At 44.1% G+C, this 20,480-nt stretch overlaps 1 protein-coding gene and 1 non-coding gene across 2 annotated transcripts in view; one reads left to right on the top strand and one right to left on the bottom strand.

Moving 5' to 3' along the window:
• The window catches only part of PELI2 (pellino E3 ubiquitin protein ligase family member 2), a 123,691-nt gene that overhangs the window by 8,296 nt on the left and 94,915 nt on the right, over positions 1-20,480 (bottom strand). The window contains exons 3-5 of the mRNA XM_059723345.1: positions 13,482-13,583; positions 4,511-4,708; positions 3,699-3,887 (exon numbers count right to left, since the gene is read on the bottom strand). Coding sequence (XP_059579328.1) covers positions 3,699-3,887; positions 4,511-4,708; positions 13,482-13,583 — 489 coding nt within the window. The remainder of the gene's footprint in view (positions 1-3,698; positions 3,888-4,510; positions 4,709-13,481; positions 13,584-20,480) is intronic.
• On the top strand, positions 5,057-5,160 carry LOC132248922 (U6 spliceosomal RNA). Its single transcript, XR_009460395.1, has one exon. It is a non-coding gene; the product is annotated as a U6 spliceosomal RNA (small nuclear RNA).

Here is a 20,480-nt window from a genome sequence, read left to right as displayed (position 1 = left end):
AAGCCTTGTTTTACTTGTATACTGCAGATTCTGAGAATCTTTTTCACGATTAAGACAGTACATTAGGGTTGGTGCCAAAATATTTGCATCATGCAGGCATTTTTTTTCCCTCTTCTAAATTCTTGGGGGAAAACACCTCACTTCAATGTTTTGCTAGCAGCTTCCTCTGCAAAATGCTGAGGATTTAGCATGTTGAAAGGTTAGACTGTTTAACTTACAGATATGCTGAATGTCAGCATCATTCAGAGAATGCAGATTTCCTGGTACCACATTGGATTTATATTATGGGATGTAAAGGTAAGCCTGGGCAATTAAGCTACCCAGGGTCCTGGAGGTAAATATTAAATGTTAAGAATTTCTCAGGACTGTTTGGAGTGTTATAACCATTTACTCACTTTCACAAGCTAGTACATGCATAGCATTAAATAAAAATGGAAGGATGGCAAGTGCTTAGACCACCAATAGAGGGGCTAACACGGGGGCAGGCAATTATTTCGGGCGGAGGGCTGCTTACAGAGCTTTGACAAGCCATTGAGGGCCGCATGACAGGCAGCCAGGGGCAGATAAATATTAATTTTCTACGTTTTTTAGGGGCCCTATGGGCTGGATAGAATGGCCTGGTGGGCTGCATCTGGCCCCCAGGCTGCATTTTGCCCACCCCTGGGCTAGTGCTTAGACTACTAATAAGGCTTAGTGCCTAAGCCTTGGTTGAAATGAGATATATTACGTGTGTGACCTCGGACAAGTTACCTAACCCCTGCGTGCTTCAGTTCCAGTGGAGACAATGACTCTGCTCTCTGCAGGATCAACACATGACATGGCTGTGAAGTGCTCAGATACCTCAGTCATGGGACAAGCCAAGTAGCTAAGCCAGAGAGAAACACTCTGCTAGCTGTTTGGCATTAGAGAGTAACATTAATGGAGAGGTAAAGCGCACTGCCTGATTTTCAGGAGTAACTAGAAGCCATGGAGGATGGTGGTGGGGAACGTAGCTCCTTTGGGAAACCAGACCTCTAGTGAACATATGGATATCTAGTACATGCTCTTGCTGGCTATAGGCTTCCTGTTTCTGACTTCTGAAAATAAGCAGCTGCTTATTTATCCCATGCTTCAAGAGATTACACTAATCAAACATAGTGCTTTGATAGAGCTTTTTTGGACTTGTTTTAATGTCACAAACATATAAGTGGCTTGTGCTTCTGCTATCACCTTTGGAGTGTGGCTTGCTTATTAAAGGCGGACACTAATGACATTAATGGAGAACCGACGGGCTACTCAGGAGGGAGAAGCATATAATTAACCCATCCAACCTTACACACCCACTACTGCTATACCAAATATATACCCTGGACATTACACTGACCACTTCAGTCAGCAACGCTATGAGGAAAGCACAGCGGAATGACCTATTTGGCACTGTATTTTAACCTAGCCCAACTTTGCACAAGGCTTAAAGTACAGTATGTGATCTCAATTAATACAAAAAAAACCTGGATAATGATTCAATAGTCCACTGAGAAAAGCAATTGTTATTAAATGACACAGGTATAGAGTAGAGCGATTACATTAGAAATCTGCCAAAACAAAGAGCATCTCATTTGTCAGAGCATTTCTTTGCAAATGGAAAAAGGAAAGGTTTCTTTGTATGATGGATTAAATGCATTGCACACTATGCGGACTTGTTTTTATGAGCCCAATCAGAGAACACTGATCACATCAATACTAAATAACATGCCGTGTAATTTTATTGAAATGAGAATGCAAATAATTTTGGATACAAGAAAAGCTACTTATTCATTTTAATGCTGCCTTTTCTTAGCAGCACTAATAAGGTGTTTTGCTAACCGTGTACAAAGGGTGCAATTGCAACATCAGTTGTCTTGGTCCCCGGGGTGATGTCTGCCTGCCACCACTGAAGCAGCAAAGCAATTTATACTGCAGTCTGCTTGCTGAAAGCAGAGCAATATTCAACCTCTGTTTCTCTCATTTCTTTTAGCAGTCAGTCTTGTGTACAAACTGCAAAATTGGAAAGTCAATTCAGCAGTACTGGGCAACCACCTTTGACAGAACAAGGAGACCAGAAGGTATCACAATAACACTGCAGAAGACAAAATTGATTCAAGACCAAAAAAGACCAGCTTCCCAAAGTGTTTCTAATACCCACCCCCAGCTTTCAAAACCAGTGTGGGTGGAGGGTGGGTCACTGTGAACACAGATCAGATATTGGTCCTTTTTAAGGATGTTTAGGGATGCTCTACATTTTTCCCCATGCACTGAGAAGTCCAATCAGAGTCTCATACCTTTCGTTACTCAGAAAAAGAAACATTTTTGTCCCAGCACTATTACTGGTTGCTTACTGTTTCCAAAGAAGGCAGATGGCACTGCTCTGACCTGTAAAGCCCTGAAGAATATGGCCCACCTAGCCATGAGATCTCCTTCCCTTCTGGCTCATAGCTGAAACTGCTTTGGCTCCAAGTCAGGTGTTTGTTCTTTAAACTATGCATTTTTGGAGGGCCAAATGCACAGTATCCTCCTCTCAAACTCTTCACCAGTCTCTCTCTCTCTCTCTTCTGGAAGTGGGTACCGTGCACTCAGCTGGGATGGGATGGGGCTGCAGATGGACAGGGAGTGGCCAGGATCGTAGGGTGGTGACAAAGCAGACCTGGGGCTCAGGCAGAACCACGATCCACTTCTTGCACACCCATGATAGGCGGCAGGGGCATGCAGATCGCACCCCTGTATCAAGCCCCAGCCCCATGTTGTCATTGCCCCGTGATCCTGCCCCTGCCCACCTGTCCTGCTCCTGGATGCCACTTTCTACCTACCTGCCCGTGGCAATCCCACCCGCCTGGCTGAGTCCACGCTGCCCATGGTGGTCTGGGCTGGTCTCCATAGAGAACCCGCTTGCCTGCTCACTCCATCTGGTGCCCCCGGCAGTGGGTGTGGGGCGGATGGGCCAGGGTGCCCAGGCAGTGGGGCTGGGTCCAGCAGCAATGGAGACACTGGCAGTGGCAGCTGGGCAGAGTGAGCTGCCACTGCGGGGGAGCCAGGTCCAGCCACCACACTGACTCTGCCACGCACCTGTGGGCAGCAGGAGCGGCTGCACATGCAACAGCCTGGGTTGCTCCCATGCCTGGGCAGGGCAGGGCCAAGGGACCCGCCGCAGGCCAGACAGCATCCCCTGGTGGGCCAGATTTGGCTCACAAGCTGTATTTTGCCCACCCCTGCCCTGAGTCCTATTAGAGCATAGGAGAGCACATACCACTCAAGAGTGAGATTTGTTTGATTTTACAATGCAGGTGTATCTTGGATGAAGACTGGCAATAATGGAAAATGCAGATACTGCTCTTGTGCTGACAATATAAACCGCAGTGCAGTGCTACAGAATTTACTGTGCCCCGAGTCTGCCAGGGAATGCCAAAACTCTCACACATGGAAAAGACTCTTTTGTACCATGTACCCAGATCACTATACTTCTCCATACCAGGAAAGCCTCCTGATGCTAGCTTTGGTTTCATTTAAAATACATGACTTAAATTAAAATATGCCACTTAAGTTACAGCCGTTTAACTTCTGAAACCTCAAGTAGGGATATTTCACCAACACAAGCGTGAGCTCTTATCCTGTCTTATGACTCTTGAACTGCTCTGTTGGCTTTTTGGTTTCATTTAAAATATAGTCATGTACTTTGAACTTACTAGCTTCCCCCTCTGTTGGGCAGATCTGGTTTCTCGTAGAGTATACACATCACCACAGACGGAGATTTCACGCCACACTCCAGGTTTAGACTCTTCTGTAAAGCCTCCTTTTGGATGCATGACCAGCACGCCATTGGTTGTTAATCCGTCCATGTGTCCATCAGGGTTTTTCCATTTTGCTGCTTTTTCCTACATGTAGTAGCACAACAGAGAGGCAAAATGCACAACAATTTAACTTCTGAAACTTCAAGTAGAGATATTTCACCGGCACAAGCATGATCTCTTATCCAGTCTTACATTTCTTGAACTGCTCTGCTGGCTTTATAGATACCACATCAGCTAAGACTCATAATGAAGATGCTGTTAACCACTATAGTTGGATATAATTACAATGTTTACTATGGCTTGGATTGTGTAGCTGCCATTTTTTCCTGGGTAACTAGCAATCAAGTAAAATAATCCCACTATAAATTTAATTCACAAGGCATTCAGCGTGAATTCAGTAAGTCAAACCCTGAAGAGCTGCTGCTAGTCTTTTTAAAGAAACAGTAAGGCTAAAATTAGGGCTACAGTACAAATGAGAAGTAAACGTCCCCTAGCCAATTTGGTTAATAAAATTACAGTTCCCATATATTTTTTATAAATAGAATCAGTGAGTTTAACAAAGACATTCAAATCAATGACAGGATGCATAACATGACAACTAATAAACAGTAAAATTTTCTGCTTTTGCGGGGAAAGGGGAGGGGGGAAAATCACACGGCACCAAAATAATTTTGCTTGTCGTGAACTTAGCCAGCAACGGTACTTACCCCAAGAAATATGTTTTTAGAAGAATCAAATCCTGCTGCAAAAATTCTTGCTGTATATGGTGGGTTCCTGTCACAGACAATCCTGCATGCAAACCTGGATATGGTGCTTTGTGTGATCTGAGTTTCATCATTATTTTGGCTGCCAGAAATGGTATCTGTTACAACAAAGTCTATAGGGCTTTCTGTTGATCTGCCAACCTGCAAAAATGTAAGACACTTGTTTTACAGCTCTCCAAATATACCTCACAGAAACATCAATGCTATCATCTTGACAAAATTAATTTAGGTCACAATAATCTACTGTCTGCTAGCCAATGTTTTGCAAGCTGAAATTCAAGCTGTAGACTAAGCCATTTTTTCACGTTTTTGCCTTGGGCAAAAATTCACCATTTGCACCGAAAGACAGCTTTTCACTTACTAAAATTGAAACATATGTATACATGTCTGTCTGCAACAAATTGCAAGCAGGTTTTTTTTTTTAAGGGACTTTTTCCAGAATTGTGAAAATACTGATTACTACTGAATTTCATAGCCTGTTCTATGAAAAAAAAGCACTCTTTCTTTCTTTCAAAATTGGAAAGATACAGAGAAGATTAGCATGGCCCCTGCGCAAGGATGACACGCAAATTCGTGAAGCGTTCTCTCTCTCTCTCTCTCTCTCACAAATTAATTTAATAATGGAACTTTCTACGATCACATTATTTGTCAAATTGAAACAGAGGTTTTAGCCCAAACAGCATATTTCATACATCATAACACAGGGGCGGGCAATTATTTCAGGTGGAGGGTTGCTTAACAAGGTTTGGTGAGCTGTGGAGGGCTGCATGGGTAGCCCCGCCCCTTGACAGGTGCCCCGCCCCCTGGTCGCCAACTTGGGACTGGAAGTCCCACCCCTAGCCCTGGCCCTCCAGCAGGGCGTGAGCGTGAGAGTTGCACACATGCGGCGAGGAGCACGGACAACAGAGGCACCCGGCTGAGCTGTGCTCCTCACCGTGGTGTGCGGTGCCAGCCAGAGACGCATGCCACCGGGAGCCAGTGCCTATGCTGGGCGTGATCAACCCAAGCGCCCCCACCTGCTGTGTTGCTGCTGCCATGCAGGGACTGTGTGGGTATCCCCATACCCTGCCAACCCAAACTCTGTGCTGCTGCTCCTACGTGCAGGCTCCGCACTGCCACTAATCCCAGCCTCACACTCCATGCCCTTGCCCAGCTGCAGCTTGACCCCATCCCCATCTCCGTCCCCACCCCTGCCAGGCCCTTCTGCCACAAGGGTGGGAGTAAGGCACATCAGGGCATGTTGGGGGGATGTATGCATGGAAGCCGCACTCCCACTCATTGGTGGGCACCGCAGGCTGAATGAAAATGTCTGGTGGGCTGGATGCGGCCCGCGGGCCGTATTTTGCCTGCCCCTGTCAATAGCAGAATGAGAATCTAGTTCAGATTTTTTTTTAAATCTCAGCACTCTGTGATTCTTGCACATATCATTATTGTATTAGATGTACGTGATCACATACAGAAGACATTTTAGAGCATTTAGTACTAAAAAGCCCCTTCTTCAAACAAAGCAGTTGCAGTAAAAGGCCCTGACAAGCATTTATCCCTTCTTTCTCACCCCTTCACTCCCAATCTGTAAATTTTTAATTCTAAAACAAACAGCACCAAGCCTATGCATCTGGAATGGCAAATGATGAAATGGAGAGAAGGATATGGCTCCCTAGCACAGGGGCAGGCACAAGACTATGATAGTATGAGCTGCTTCGCTGTGCAAGTAACACTGTCACACTAGTTTGAACAGTAATTGGTTATAGTTGAAGAGCAAAAAATGGAATTGAAAGCACATCTAGATAGGCACTTTTTGACCTACTGCCAACCAAAACAAAAACCAACTAATTCTGGATGATAGTGAATAAGAATACCAAGAACCCTTACTTACATGAGTTAAAAAAAAATCTCACTGATGATACTAAGAGGATGAATAGTAATGGATTAAACCACTGCTTGCTTGTACGTCCATCAACAGGAAAACCCATATGAGACAGCTGTGTGCATAAACATGCTAGCTGCTTTAAAAGGGTACTAAGCAATACAACCAAAACTATGCTATTCAACTTTGCGCTACAATGCAAAAGACACAAAGGAAAAAAAAAGATGTGTGAAACTGGACACAATCTACTTCATTTAGCCTAAAAAAATGTCAACGTTCAAAAGGCAACAAATAAGCTGTTCCTCCCTTTCAATCATACTCCTTTTCTCCCTGTGTGGTTCTAATTAAAAGGTATCAATTTTTCCACAGTAGCAACACAACAGCTTCTCTGTGCTTGTTATGCGGTCAAATTCCTGCCTGACTTTCGAAGCATCACAGCACTAATTACCTGTATGTGGTTACATGATTTAGCTGCCGGCTGACATGGTTTTCTTATTTTAATACAATATCAATTAAGTTTGACACCAAGTCATCTCTTGTTACACGCTGGTTGACATGCATAACTGGCTCCTAACTAACTGGCCATACACAAGGGGTTTATTACAGATTCTTCAAACAGGCCTGTTTTTCCAATATCCATTCCTTTGTTAATAAAACCATTACAGTAAAAGGGGAACGTGCATATTGAATACAACTAGTTTCATTTTGCTTTACCAGAAAGAATTTTAACATGGTCTCAGTAACATGAATAATTAAAAAGGTTAGATCTGGTCTTCCTCTAACAGATGACCAAACTTCTAGCATATGCTGAAGGCTGGGAAATTACCTTGGAATAGCCCTTTATCAATCACCAGCACATTAGCATGGTAGTCAAAGCACTCTAATCTACAGTTTTACACAAGGATGCAAAGATTAGTGTTAGAGCTTTTAATAGGAGACATCAGATGTTACTGCATAAAGTCTTTGCTCATCATCAGTTTTTAGCACTATTTCAGTTATGAAATCTGTAACACCAGATTACTGCTGGAGCTTTTAACTGTTGTAAAAAGGCAGGTGGGGTGGGGGGAACATCCTATTGTCCCTTAAGGCATAACAACCCAAGTTTTAGCTTTTGGTTTTCTGCATACCATATCATAGCCTGTCATCTGATAGCAGGGAATCTGAAAAGTTTTACACATTAGTATTAGGATCAATAGGCTTGAGGCTTTTATTTCTTGTGTTCAGACTTAGAAGTTTCTGAAATGAAATGAAATATATTTAGCTGACAAGATCATACTAGGATTTTAAATTTCATTTGCATCAATAAAACATATTTGTAATGCATGTTTTTCTAATATTCCAGTTTGTTTGTAAAAGACTGGCACATATTTGCAAAAGAGACTTGCACAGAAATAATCCTAAACACCACAGTTCAGCACCTAAATGCACTTGGAAAAGTCTCTATTCTTAAAAGTGAAGTTAGTGTTTGCTAACAATACTGAATTTGCATGCAACAACAGCAAGTACCAAGAACAGCATAAGCACCTTTACATTGTCCTACTGATGTGCCAGGAACTGCAGTCACAAGAGAAAACTGCAGTCTCCATGTACATTCAACTCTTCAGCCTCTGCGACTATTGAAAACGTAGTTAATCTGTTATAGCTGTGATGATTTCGGTGTTAACGAGGGCACTTTTCCACAAGGAATTAAGCAGACTAGGAGTGTCATATATATACCTGCGCAAGCTGGATGTGACCCATGGAGGGGGATCACATGGCCTGAGGGGTTTTGCCGCAGCTGTCAGAAGCCAAGGAGTTAATGCTGCAGGCTATTAAGCGCTGCAGCTACCAGAACGACCGTGACAGTGTAGCCAGGACCCAGGAGGTGAACAAGGCTGCTAAATTTAGTGGTTTTCAGACTCAAATTGGTGGCATTCATCCTGGGTGCTGTCTACACTGACACTGAGGCTCTGGCAGCTGCACCTCTGGAGGCTGAACAGTGGCAGCAGTAACTCCTTGGCTGCTGGCTTACTAGCTTTCTTTGAGTTTGACATCCCAAAGAGATCATTAAGTCATCTAATACTGCAATCAAAAGACAACCCATGTGGACATATATCTGCACTTCACATCTGCTCTAAAGAGGATGGTTCTTCATTAGTGACAATTTCTGACTGATTCAGTCCTCCCCACCATCATCTTTGCCTAATTTTCAAAGGGTTAAACTAAGTATCGCTTTTCAGAGGGTTGCTTAGACTTTTTTTTTTTTTTTTTTTTTTAGGATTTCAAAGTTTTCTTGTTTTAGAAAACTGCAGAACGTAGCTTTGGATACTTCTGTGAAACGTGCTCTGTGAACGACCTGCTACTGCGCTGCAACGGTGACTTCTGAAAGCAAACCAACCTTCCAGCCGACAGCTGTCACAGAGCCGCACATGCAAGCTGTGTAAGTTGGTTGTTAAAAGGTACAATAAGCCAAAAAGTCAATCCACTAGCATTTACTGTCAAAGAAATGGTATTTAGGATCAATCCCTAGAGAGTGTTGGTTAAGTTCGCTGCTAGGCCAAACAGGTGCCTATCTACTGACGTTAATGATACTTCACTCACGGACCCTGACTAATAACGTTGGCAAAGGAATGGCCTAGCCCTTAACAAGTCTAGACAGGAAATGAGGTGGCTTCTCACTATCAGAGAAGTGAGGCTCAGGAGCAGCCTCCCAAGTAGAAGTGCAGAAAACACTAAAACTAGTTTTAAGATAATAGCTGATCAAGCTCTGAAAGTGGTTATACCACACAGTGCCAGCAACAGCAAGGAACCGGACTTGATGGAAGCTTGTTTTCCACTAGAAGCGAACCGATATGTTGGTCCAATATCAGATTGGAACTGATATAAAGAAAACTGGCTGCATCTAAAATCGGCCCGACAGGGCCGATAATTTCGCCGATAATTGCCCGTGCCTTCGCGCAGCTGCAGTGCAGCACTCAGGCAAGCGAGGAGCACAGCCCAGCAGTTTGGAGAGCTACATGCAGCTGGTAAGTCCAGTGTGGTGGAAGGGGAGGGGGAGCAGATCAATGCCCTTCATGGTGAGGGAGGGGGCAGGGACAGAGGCAGGAGCTGCCCAGTAGGGCTGCGTAAAGCTTTGGTCGCTGATTTGATTTGGAGGAGATTCGGTCCGATTTGGCGACCGAAACTCCGAAGCGAATCAGAACCCTCCGAATCAATTTAGAAAGATTTGATGATTTGCACATCGACAGAAGTTTAATGTTTTTTCACCATCCCTCTAGGTACCAGGCAGCTGCGATGGTGGGGTGGATGGAGCACCTCCAAGCAGGGGGCCCCAGCGCGCTTGGCAGTGGACCCAAAAGTGGACCAGAAGCACTTCTGGTCCACTTCCAGGTCCACCGAGGAGTGTGTGGGGGGCCCCCTCCATCCATGCCCCCTGGCTCAGTGACTGGTGCCTCCTGGGTCTGGGGGAGTACCCGGGGTCCCCCCGCAGTCGATCGCTGAGCCGGAGGGTGCAGACGGGGACGGTCCCCCGTGTGCTCGGGGGCGGACCTGGAAGTGGACTGGAAGTACTTCCGGTTCACTGCTGAGCGGTGGGGGGGGAGGAGGGAAGGGGGGGGAGACGACGGGGTCGGGACTCTGGTACACACCTGGTACCTCAAGGTATGTAGAAAAAACATTTAAAGGTGCGTCTATGGCTGAAGTGCTGATTCTCTGAATTAGCATCAAATCTTCAGATTTGGATTTGGCCGAATCGAATACGGCCCGTTTCACACACCCTTACTGCCCAGCCAGGGGAGGGAAGGGGAGCAGGACGGAACCATGGACCTCCCGCTGCTGTTTGCACACAGGTGTGGGGAGCGCATGTGCCCCCAGATCTGTGCAAAGCAGGGTGGGGTGGACGGGCTGCAGCTATGGGCTGGAGCCGGGGCTGTGCCAGGCTCTTCTCAGCGGGGGCTGGGCTTGGGGTAGGGGCTACAGAGAGGGCTGCAGGCACTCCAAATTTTGCCATAGGCCCGCCCGCTCCCAGCACCAATGCTGATGTCCACTTGGCACAGCCCCAGCTCAACGCCCTGCCTCCACCCACGTGCCAGGAAGACCCAGGGATGTGCCAGGTGGGCAGTGGCCACAGCGCTGGGAACTGGGCTACAGAGAAATGTGGGGTGGCTGCAGCCCACTCTGTAGCCCCCGCCCCAAACCCAGCCCCCACCAAGAAAAGCCCAGCGCAGCCCTGGCTCCAACCCGCAGCTACAGTGTGCCTGCCCTGCCCCACACAGATCTGGGGGCACATGCCCCCCGCCCCAGCTGGGCAGTACCTGTCCCCTCCCTCACTGCAGGGGGTGTTAATCTGTTCCCCCGCACCCACCCCTTCTGTCACCTTCCACCACAACAGACTTACCAGCTGCACGCAGCTGTATCAGAAATCGGAGGTGTGTTGGCCAATACATCTCCGATCGGCTATCAGTAGGCTACCAAAATCTCTATCGGTGTACCACTATTTTCCAGTGTATACTCCTAAATTCTATAAAGCTGGACAAAGCAGACACTTCAGACCACAGCTATGGAAGGTTTCCAACAAAATGGCTTTACCAAGCTCAGGTAAGGGATGCTCATAGCCTATCTGTGTCAAAAGACAAACATAATCACTAAAGTTAATTAATTAATTAATAAGTTTCTAGGCTCAAGCAAGACCATTCCTTGGTAGAGTTCCAAGTATTTTTTGCTCTGTCATGGATGACAAACCCATTCAAAGCCACCTATGTAGTAAATCTGAAATCTGAGCGCTGCTCCTTCTATTTTTCCAACTTTGTTGGGGCAGTAAGGAAAACCCACCCCTTCCCGCCACCCCAGCTCCCTGTTTGCTGGGTGATAAAAAGCTCATGATCCAGTCCCACATTCAAAAAGGTTGGACACCCCTGCCCTACATTGTCTCAACCTAGCACGTGGTAGCGGAGGGTAGTTTCCTTATGGACCCAGAAATCTGGCAGTGGGGAGGGCAGAGGTGGAGCCATGGTAGTGTTTATTGCTGTGACTCCAAGAGCCTTGGCAATTTATGCTGCCACCGTTCTGTCTTCCCAAATCTCCAGACCTGTGGGGAGCCCTTTTCCTTGCATATAATGTACATACCAGTTTTCCCCTGGTGATTTTGTGTTATATGCAAGAAAATACAGTACTTAGCTGATGCTTATTACTATTATATCTGAGCACTCGGAGTCTTTAGTGTATTTATCTCTACAATAGCACAGTGTTGTTACCCTTGTTCTACAAGTGGGTAACTGAGCCACTGAGAGATTAAATGACTTGCCCAAGGTCACAGAGAAGACTGTAGCCGAGCAAGGACTTGGCGCCAGTTCTCAAGCTAGCATACAAACCACTGGACCATCTTATCTTTCTCATTTTTTGGATTTCAAGAATTGTTTTAAGAATTAAGGACACCTTTGTTCCCTCTTGGCCCTAGACAGATTCAGAGAGTGATATAAGTCTGGGGTGCTCAACCCCTGGCCTGTGTAGCCTTATGATCCAGCCTACAGGGCTTCCCAAGGGTCCAGAAATTTGGAGATGGTGCAGCAGTTGCAACTAATGCTGCCACAATTTTCCTTCAGCAAATCTCCAAGCCCCAGAGAACAGATATCATGGCCCCACGCATGGGATCTGGCTGGCATGCACAAGGCAGGGGTTTTTAAAGGTGTTGCACAATATTAACACCGCTAGGCATGCAAACACCTACCCAAGATTCAAAAGATAAATGCAGAGATTTCAAAGAGGAATCCATAGCTTCATAAATATTGTGCCCTGTTGTGGCCCGAGTTCTTTGCAGAAGAACTGTTCTATTATTTTTCTATAGTCAGAGACCAAGCAAAAGCTACAAGCTGGCATATTTCAAAGGATACCTCGAGTCTTAACAAGGGGAGCCTTAAGTCTAAAAAGTTTGAGCACCACTGATCTGTTATCCAGCTATTGAGAAAATCCAGTTTTGTTTGCAGAAAGTTTACCCTGGAAATGCAAAATAAACACTTAAAAGACTGGAACGTAACTACTACATGCTAACCTATAGCCTGGTTTCTAGATGAAAAACTGGCACTAAGTATCCAAGTTAAATTTCCGTTTTATTAGTCATCTTAGAAAAGGTCATTCGTCCATTATCGTCAACTCAAGATTCACGATGTTTGTTTGCTATGGGAAAAGAAGCAAGACTATAGCACAGAAGAAAAATCACACTTCCATTAATCATCAAACGGACATAATAAGAATTCATGCATCACTAGGTCCCACTGGGAGACTTGTTCACACATGAGGGAAGAAAAGCAACTAAAGCGGAGCAGAGGATATTATCATTTGGACAGTCATGTTCGCTGTTGGCAAAAGAACACAAAAAGAAATAACAGAAATGTTGAAGCTTTCAGTGTACAGATTGAACTGCAGGGATGTATTAATTCAAAGATGCTTTAATTAGAGATGCCATTGATACATGAACTTGCAGCCTTGACAAGGAAAGTCGACTAAGTTAGTCTTCTGAGCGCAACGACCTTTACTATATACAAGATTTCCCTTCCCACGACTCATTTTGTATACTAGCATTAGATTAAAAAATAACCTACGTTACAAAAACACTCCTGTTTGCAAAGTCAAATGCTCAAAAGTTAAAAAATGTCAGAATTAAAGTTGTTTGTAAAACCTCAACACCATCTTCTTGTGTGCAGGCTCTACGATTCAGGGTAAATCATGACCACATACTGTTTTTGCACAGCACCCATGTCTTCGCTGGTGCACAGCTCCCATCTCCCACTCCCTGTTCCATTCCCCTCCCTTTCCCCACCATCCTGGGCCGCTCTCCGTTTTCTCCCCTTCACTCCTTTCTGTGCCCTGCTCCTTAACTACTCCAGTGCTATTGCAAGCACTCTATACTAGGCCTCTGCATTTAATGAAACCAAATGCATCAGGTGCTTTATTTCAGTGCCATTTCCGCATTCTACTAGTATAGTATAGTATTTTGTAAGGAACTAAATACCCACCAGCTTTGTTTAACAGACACTGGCTCAGCTCAAAACAAAAGAAAAAAAAAAGTCTTACCTGAAACATATCTGTATCTTTATCATGTGTATACTCTACTACAACCGTCTGGTTTCTCGATAACGTGTAAGAGATACTGTGCTGACCTTTACAGCTGATGGCCTGTTGAATAAAAAATAAATAAATAAAAAAAAATCAAAAAAAAAATCAGTATATATAAGTTTACACACAAATATCAAACTCACTTCACTATACAAATACTTTTGACAATAATCAGAAAAAGGGAGCTGTGTAATGAAGATGTATAATGAATGCAAATACATATGCAAAATATGATTTCCTACAATGGCTTTTTGGTTCAAGTACCATTTGCTTATTAAATCTTTTAGGACGACAAGAGTATCTCCCAGTTCGGTAATTTAAAGCCAATGCATCACTTTGTCTTTAATTCTAAAATTAGTAATTCTCCCATGAACTGCACACATTTCTCTCTTCCCACCCTCCTTTGCATATAAATCATCCTTCATTTCTCTCTATGTATTTCCAGTTTAAAAACTTCAGACCTTCTACTTAATTTATGCAAGTTTTTTTTTTTTTTTTCGATTCGTCAAATATCCTCTAGGTGATTAATACAAAGCTTACTTACATCAGTGATTCATTGCGTAAAGTTTCGAGTGGTAACTCATTCCAAACATAATTCTTTTAAAATAGTCTACATGCAATAAAATATCATACCATAGACTTTTTTCTTTCAGAAATATATTTTATCAGGTAAGAAGAAAAAAAGGTCATCTTGATTTACCTTTTATAATTGTTTCTAGGCAAAATCTCATGGAAATACTTGGCTCCTACCCAGCATTTCTCAGCCTCCTCTACTAAGGCTCTACTAAGAGGTTAATTAAACACAGCCCCAGTTAGAAAAACCAGAACAAAGTGACATTGCCCTAGGTTGCAAAGCCACTCAATGACAGTGCAGCTCCATTTCCTAAACTAGTTCCTGATACTACCTTCAGTCACACAAGACCTTTAGAATCTACTAATTAAATCTTTAAAAAAAAGAGCCAAAATAATTTCAGAAAAATCCTAGTTCTTTAGTCTTTAGAAGGAATGGAAGCAATTTGACTGAAGTTATTGATTCTACAAAAAATAAATAATTTTAGTGGTCTCAGGAGCTATTCAGCATGCAGAATCGCCTCTATAAAGAGCTGCTGTAACACAAAGTACATGTAATAATGGGAGTTTAAGTACTTCTAAAGAGCTTCAAGTCCAATGCTTTGACAACACCACAGGGTGACACTACATGCAATTATATCTACTGATTCTATCGTAGTGGTATTTTATCCCTTTGTTGCTCCTGATCTAAAAATTACAAGCATCCAACATGGAAAGGGATGAGTAAATTGAGCAACTCCAATCTACTCTGCTTAATTGCTTCAGACCATTTTTAGTCACTTTATTTCTCTGAGACATTCTAACTGATCTCAAAGCCACAGATTATCTGGTTAAGTGAATCAGAGAAAACTCTCTTGAATGTTATGGCAAGGACTGAAAAACCTATAAAAACAAGGAACATATGTGCAGTGATCACTAATAAATGGATGGATCTTATATTTCTCATACCAGCTTTTACCAGCTATAATACTATACCATAAACTATTAAAGTGCAAGACATCTGTTCCTTCATCATTAGGGACCTACCAAATTCACAACAGAAGGGGGCTGCGTGGCGGTGCCTTTAATCTTGCAAGTTCCCGTGTGCCCCCCACCCCTGCTGCCATTGACTGGTGAAGGGGCCCCACTGCTTGCTCCTGATTGGCCAGGGAGGCAAAAACCATTGTTTTAAATGTGGTGCTGTTTCTGCCTTCTGGCCAGTCAGCAACAAGGAGTGGGGCTGCCAGATGCCCGCTGTCAATTGGTGGCAGGAGGCAAAAACGGTACCATATTTAAAAATTGTGGTTTTCGTCACCCCGCCCATCAGGAGCAAGTGGTGGGGCCCCTCTGACAGCATGCTCCCTGCAGGGTGCTGTATTCCCGCTCAAATACCAGGTGGCACTGCTCTGCTCTCTAGCCTTCAACATCCAGCCTTGGTCAGGGACAGAGCTTCAATCAAGCTCTGAGGTGCTCAGTTTTTTGTTTTACTGAGGGCTCTTTTTTTTCTTAATGAACTTTATGAATATATATTTTTAGCCTCTTTCACTGACCACCCACAAATTTACAGACAGTCGGCTACCCTGGATTCTGCCCTGTCAGAGTTAAATGGGCACCTTTATATAGTTCTCTATGTACTGAAAGGGAAAAGTCTTGTGAGTTCTTAGCCTAGACAGTTGAAGTAGTTTAACATTTTTACACTATGCTAGCCCACTGCTTTCAGCATAACAAATGCTTTCTACTTTTATAACCGTACCTGTAAAAATCCATAGCATGGTATGTGAGCTAGACTGCATAAATCACAGACTTTGGAATCCATAAGTTTGACTGATTATTGTTAGATTGAGCATGACCAATTCATTTCCTGCAAAATTAGATTAGGACATTTCTATAAGTTATTTTTATTTTCACTATACCAGCCACTAGACTATAGAGTCCAGCCTTCATTATTTATGACCAGTCTAATGTGACCTGAAAATAAATTCTCAAAATGCATGGCACTGATATTGGCTCCCTGTTTAATTTTACTACATCCAAATTAGCCTGATACCATACACCAGAGGTGCCAAGCTCATCTGGGCTCACTGGCCAGATAAGTAGCATGGGGCTTGTCTGGATTGGGCCCATGGATCCCCCCTCCACACTCACCCTTCCCCAACATACCTGATCAGGCAGCTGCTCCAGCTAGTCTGGGACCTGCACTGCATGTGGCATGGATCCATGAGTGGCTGGATCTGGCCAGAGTGGCAGCTGCCACGCACACAGTGGGGCAGTAGCGCTCATACGAGCCCAACTGACTCTCAACTAAATGAAACAGGTACTTGCAGATCCACTCCTGTTTCCTGGTTGTCTGCTCTGTCACATATCCTTCCTCATCATCTTTGATGTAAACAGGCTACTTTAAGAGTCTACAAAAAACTGCTTACATTCAATCTGCTAACAATTTTTGAGGAATTTAATGATCCCCACCCCATGCCAAGACTTAAGTCAAGGAGGCCATTTCAAAGGCAGAAAAAAGAGCTGAATGACGAAAATTTTAACATCAAGGAAAAATGGACCCAGCAATAGAACACAAATGACATAAATTTAACGAATGACTTATCATGGACCCCACATCTACATCCCTGGCTTTGCTTTACCAAGGCGGAGCTAGACAACATTGAACAGGGTTTGTACACGGCAAGATAGATGCAACTACCTACTACATAAATGGAATTTTATTAAAGACCCCAAGTGCAAGTGTGGCAAATTCCAAACTATAGCACATATTACGGAGAAGCGCCCTGTTTATCATTTTAATGGTTGCACTGAAGACCTACACGAGGCTACTGATGATGCTTTACCATAGACATCAAATCTAAAACTGGAAACCCTAGTCATTGTTTATAGATTGCTTATAGGTTGTTCTGTCATTTGGTTGCTGTATTCCATACAATAAATTGCCAAATGTTGTCAAATTCGTGTTTCTTGTATAAATTAGCCCTGTACTAAGATTATGCATTTTAGAGAGGATGTTCTTTTCCTAGTCTGATATACCTGTGGTTCCCCTCTCACAACTTCCATTGAAAAGCTGCTTTTAAATAATGTCAAATGTAAGATTTCATTTCCCAGTATTTTATAATCTTTCAAAGCACTTAGATCATTCTGAAATTATACAAGATGACAAGGTTTTCGGAGTCTATTCGGCACAGACAGCTGCTCCAATTCAAAGAGATTTCACATGCATTTTACTGCTCATCTTACAAAGAAATTGGCCACTAGCAATTGTCAAATTGGAAAGTCAAAGAACCAAGGGAAAAATTTGATAGCACTCCAGTGCATCAGTTATTGTATAAACACAAAAAGGTCATCATTGGCAATCCCTCGCAGTTGAGGATGATAGTCTTCCATGACTGCTTTTATCTATGGGTCTGAAGATAGCTGATGAGGCTGATCCGTGATTGACAGACTCTGCTGCAACTTGGGCATGTGTTTCCGAGAGGGGTGGGTAGCCCAGGCTTCTGGATTCAGTTTGTGACACGCTGTTTCTGCTGCTCCTGTTTTTCCATTTCCTGTTGTCGTCGTAAGGTTTCAAAGTACCGAGATCTTTGCAGCAGACTCTTCCTCCATTTGGGGTGGTCCTGGGCCATAGTCTCTCATGAGTTGACATCGAAGTTTCATTTTCTGTAAGCTGACCTTTAGGACGTTCCTAAAGTGCTTTCTCTGCCCTCCTCTTGAGCGTACACCTTGAATGACCTGGGAAAATAAAACTTGCTTTGGGCGTCTGGAGTCAGACATGGCCCAGCGAAGTTGATGTCAGATGACCATCCCCTCAATGCTAGTGGTGTTTGTTCGCGAGAGGACACTAGTGTTGGTGCATCTGTCTTCCCACTGGATTTGAAACACCTTCCACAGGCAGCCTTGATGGTACTTCTCCAGTGATTTGAGATGTCTCCTGTACGTTGTTCATAACTCTGTATGGGAACTTGGGGGGGGGGGGGGGGGTCATGACTGCTTGATAAGCCATAAGTTTGGTTTCAGATCTGATCTTATGATATTTGAGCACTCATTTCCTCAGGTGTCTGAAGGCTGCTGGTGCACTTTTAAGGCGATGTTGGATTTTTTCATAAACGTCAGCCTTCTGTGAAAGATGGCTTCCACGGTATGGGAAATGCCTTCCCCAAAGAATGTGATCCAAGGAATGACACAGTAGGAGAAAGGGAGAAAAGTCCCCAGAGAAATAAGATTGGTCCAGTAGTGACTTGTCATGACCAAGTTTTACTGACACAATTTAAAAGGGTTACACAATTATGACAACACAGCCAAGCCTGAAACCTTCAAAACAGCCCACAAGGTCACAAAACTGACTTATAATTAAAAAGTTGAAGGTGCTTTTCTACATATTGATTAGTGTTATTTGGGTTTGAGCATCTGAGGTTTTACACCTTCAGCCTTTCCTTTGAAACCATGACAGCTATACACTTTTCTTGAATAAAAGTTGTCACATACTGACATCACTCCAAGAACAAAAGCTTTAGGGGGGAAAAAGAGCAAATCAAAACACATGCTGAAACTGCAAGAATCTGCAACCCTTTTAATTCTCCATCCAGAAACTAATGCAGACTGACCCCCTGATCTTCTAGACTGTGTGCACCTCTATCTGAACAGTCTAGCCCCCAAACCTTAAGCCTTTTCCCTCGATGCTGCCAATAGCCACTGGGACTATACCATGCATATGATTTCAGACTGCCGTAACCCAAGCAGAAATGAGAGCTGGCCAAGAGATGTGCTGTTTTACGTGCTTTGCTGCATCTCAAAGCTATATTCTCCCATTTGTCTTTTGTGTGTGCTTCAGTTACCCTTCACTGGACAAGCATCGTCTGCAATGACTAGCGCAGGATTACTTGCAGCAGCTTATGGTGCAATGCAAGGAGGTGGATCTGCACCAACAAGGGTCACAAACCCCCCCCTTTTTTTTTTTATAACACGTGTTGTTCAAGTAGAGTAGAGGAACAGTTGAGGTCTATGAAGGTTTTTATCACCTCAGTGCACTACCAGGAAGAGAGAAGAGCAGGCCACATGCCAGAAAGCATCCTTAGGAGAAGGGTCAATTCTGGCTGGCAATTCTGGGGTGGTTGCAAGTCCCACCTTGCCCTCCCTCCTGCCTTGCCCTGCCATCTTCCGGTTCCTGCTGGGGCATTGCATGGCTTCCCCTCCCTGCCGGACTGTGCCCAGCCCCATGCAAAACAATAACTGGTAAGCTAACTGGTTATCACTGGGTGTATCAATTAAATGATTAATCACGTAACCTTTTTAGATCCTTATTCATCTCTATGAAGCTCTCCTCGAGCTCCCAAAGCTAACTCTAACCCCTACTATGGCACAGCAGTTTTCAAGGTAGTCCTGTGATGCCCATGTTTTAAAGTAAGTTGAATAGGGGCTCCCTGTTAGGAAATCTATCGCAGGAGCCCCCTGAACACGCACAACTGACTTCACCCCTAGTTCCCAGGGAGGTGGTGGTAGCATCACCACTATGTCTAGCTTCACTTAAATCCTCACTGCTACCTGAAATGGGAGACCTGTCACTAATGTGCCCCTTTCCATCTTTCTCCTCTCTCTCTACCTCCTGGATTGAGCAGGCAAGGAGGGCGGCACAGGTACAGAATAGTTAAAGTACTTCACACGAGCTGTGGTGGCAAGAGGTCTTGCTCTGGACTTGCATCAAAGGCCACCCCCAATCCACTATACCCAGAAGCCTGGTCATTTGGGCCAAAGAGTCAAAATGTGACCTGACTTTACTCTCATGCATGAGGCTAGCTTCACCATCTTTCCAGCCTGCTGGGCTCTGAGCTTAGGCAGCCAAGACTTTTTGCAGTATGGCTGGCCATGACCAAAGAGTGACCTAAGGGCACTCGGTGCTCAAAAGCATGTCCAAGAATTCAACTATGTAGTTGTTGTAACAAAAGAGACTAGCCACAAAATCCTGCGTCTTGCACCCAACCCAAACGGATTGCTAAAAGCAATGCTTTAAATGGCTCAATGATGGGTCAGGTCTCAAAAGGGGTTGTTAAGAGCCTGTGCTGTGTTTCTCTTCCTCAGCAGGTACGAGCCCACCCTGAAGACAAAGCTGCAATTTCTTTTCCTTCCCCTTTTGTTTGTTTGTGTTGTTTCATAGGAAACAGGATCAGAGTAACAGCCCCAGCTCCTTTCAACTAAACATGTTCTCTTTCCCCAAAAGAGACAGTCATCACCATCTTTACCACTATTTAAAATACTCACATACAAGGTTTTCTTTCCCCTTTCTAAAAATTCCCCATAGCTAGGGGACATGGGGATAAATAAGGCTTATGTTTTAATGGCCTTAAATGTGTGGTAGAAAGCATGACAAGGTTTCTTGGGTGAATTTGATATCTTTTATTAGACCAACCCAAA

Source organism: Alligator mississippiensis, chromosome 2 (genome assembly GCF_030867095.1).
Source record: "Alligator mississippiensis isolate rAllMis1 chromosome 2, rAllMis1, whole genome shotgun sequence".
NCBI classification, from domain to species: Eukaryota; Metazoa; Chordata; order Crocodylia; family Alligatoridae; genus Alligator; species Alligator mississippiensis.
This window is presented reverse-complemented; position numbering and strand designations above follow the sequence as displayed.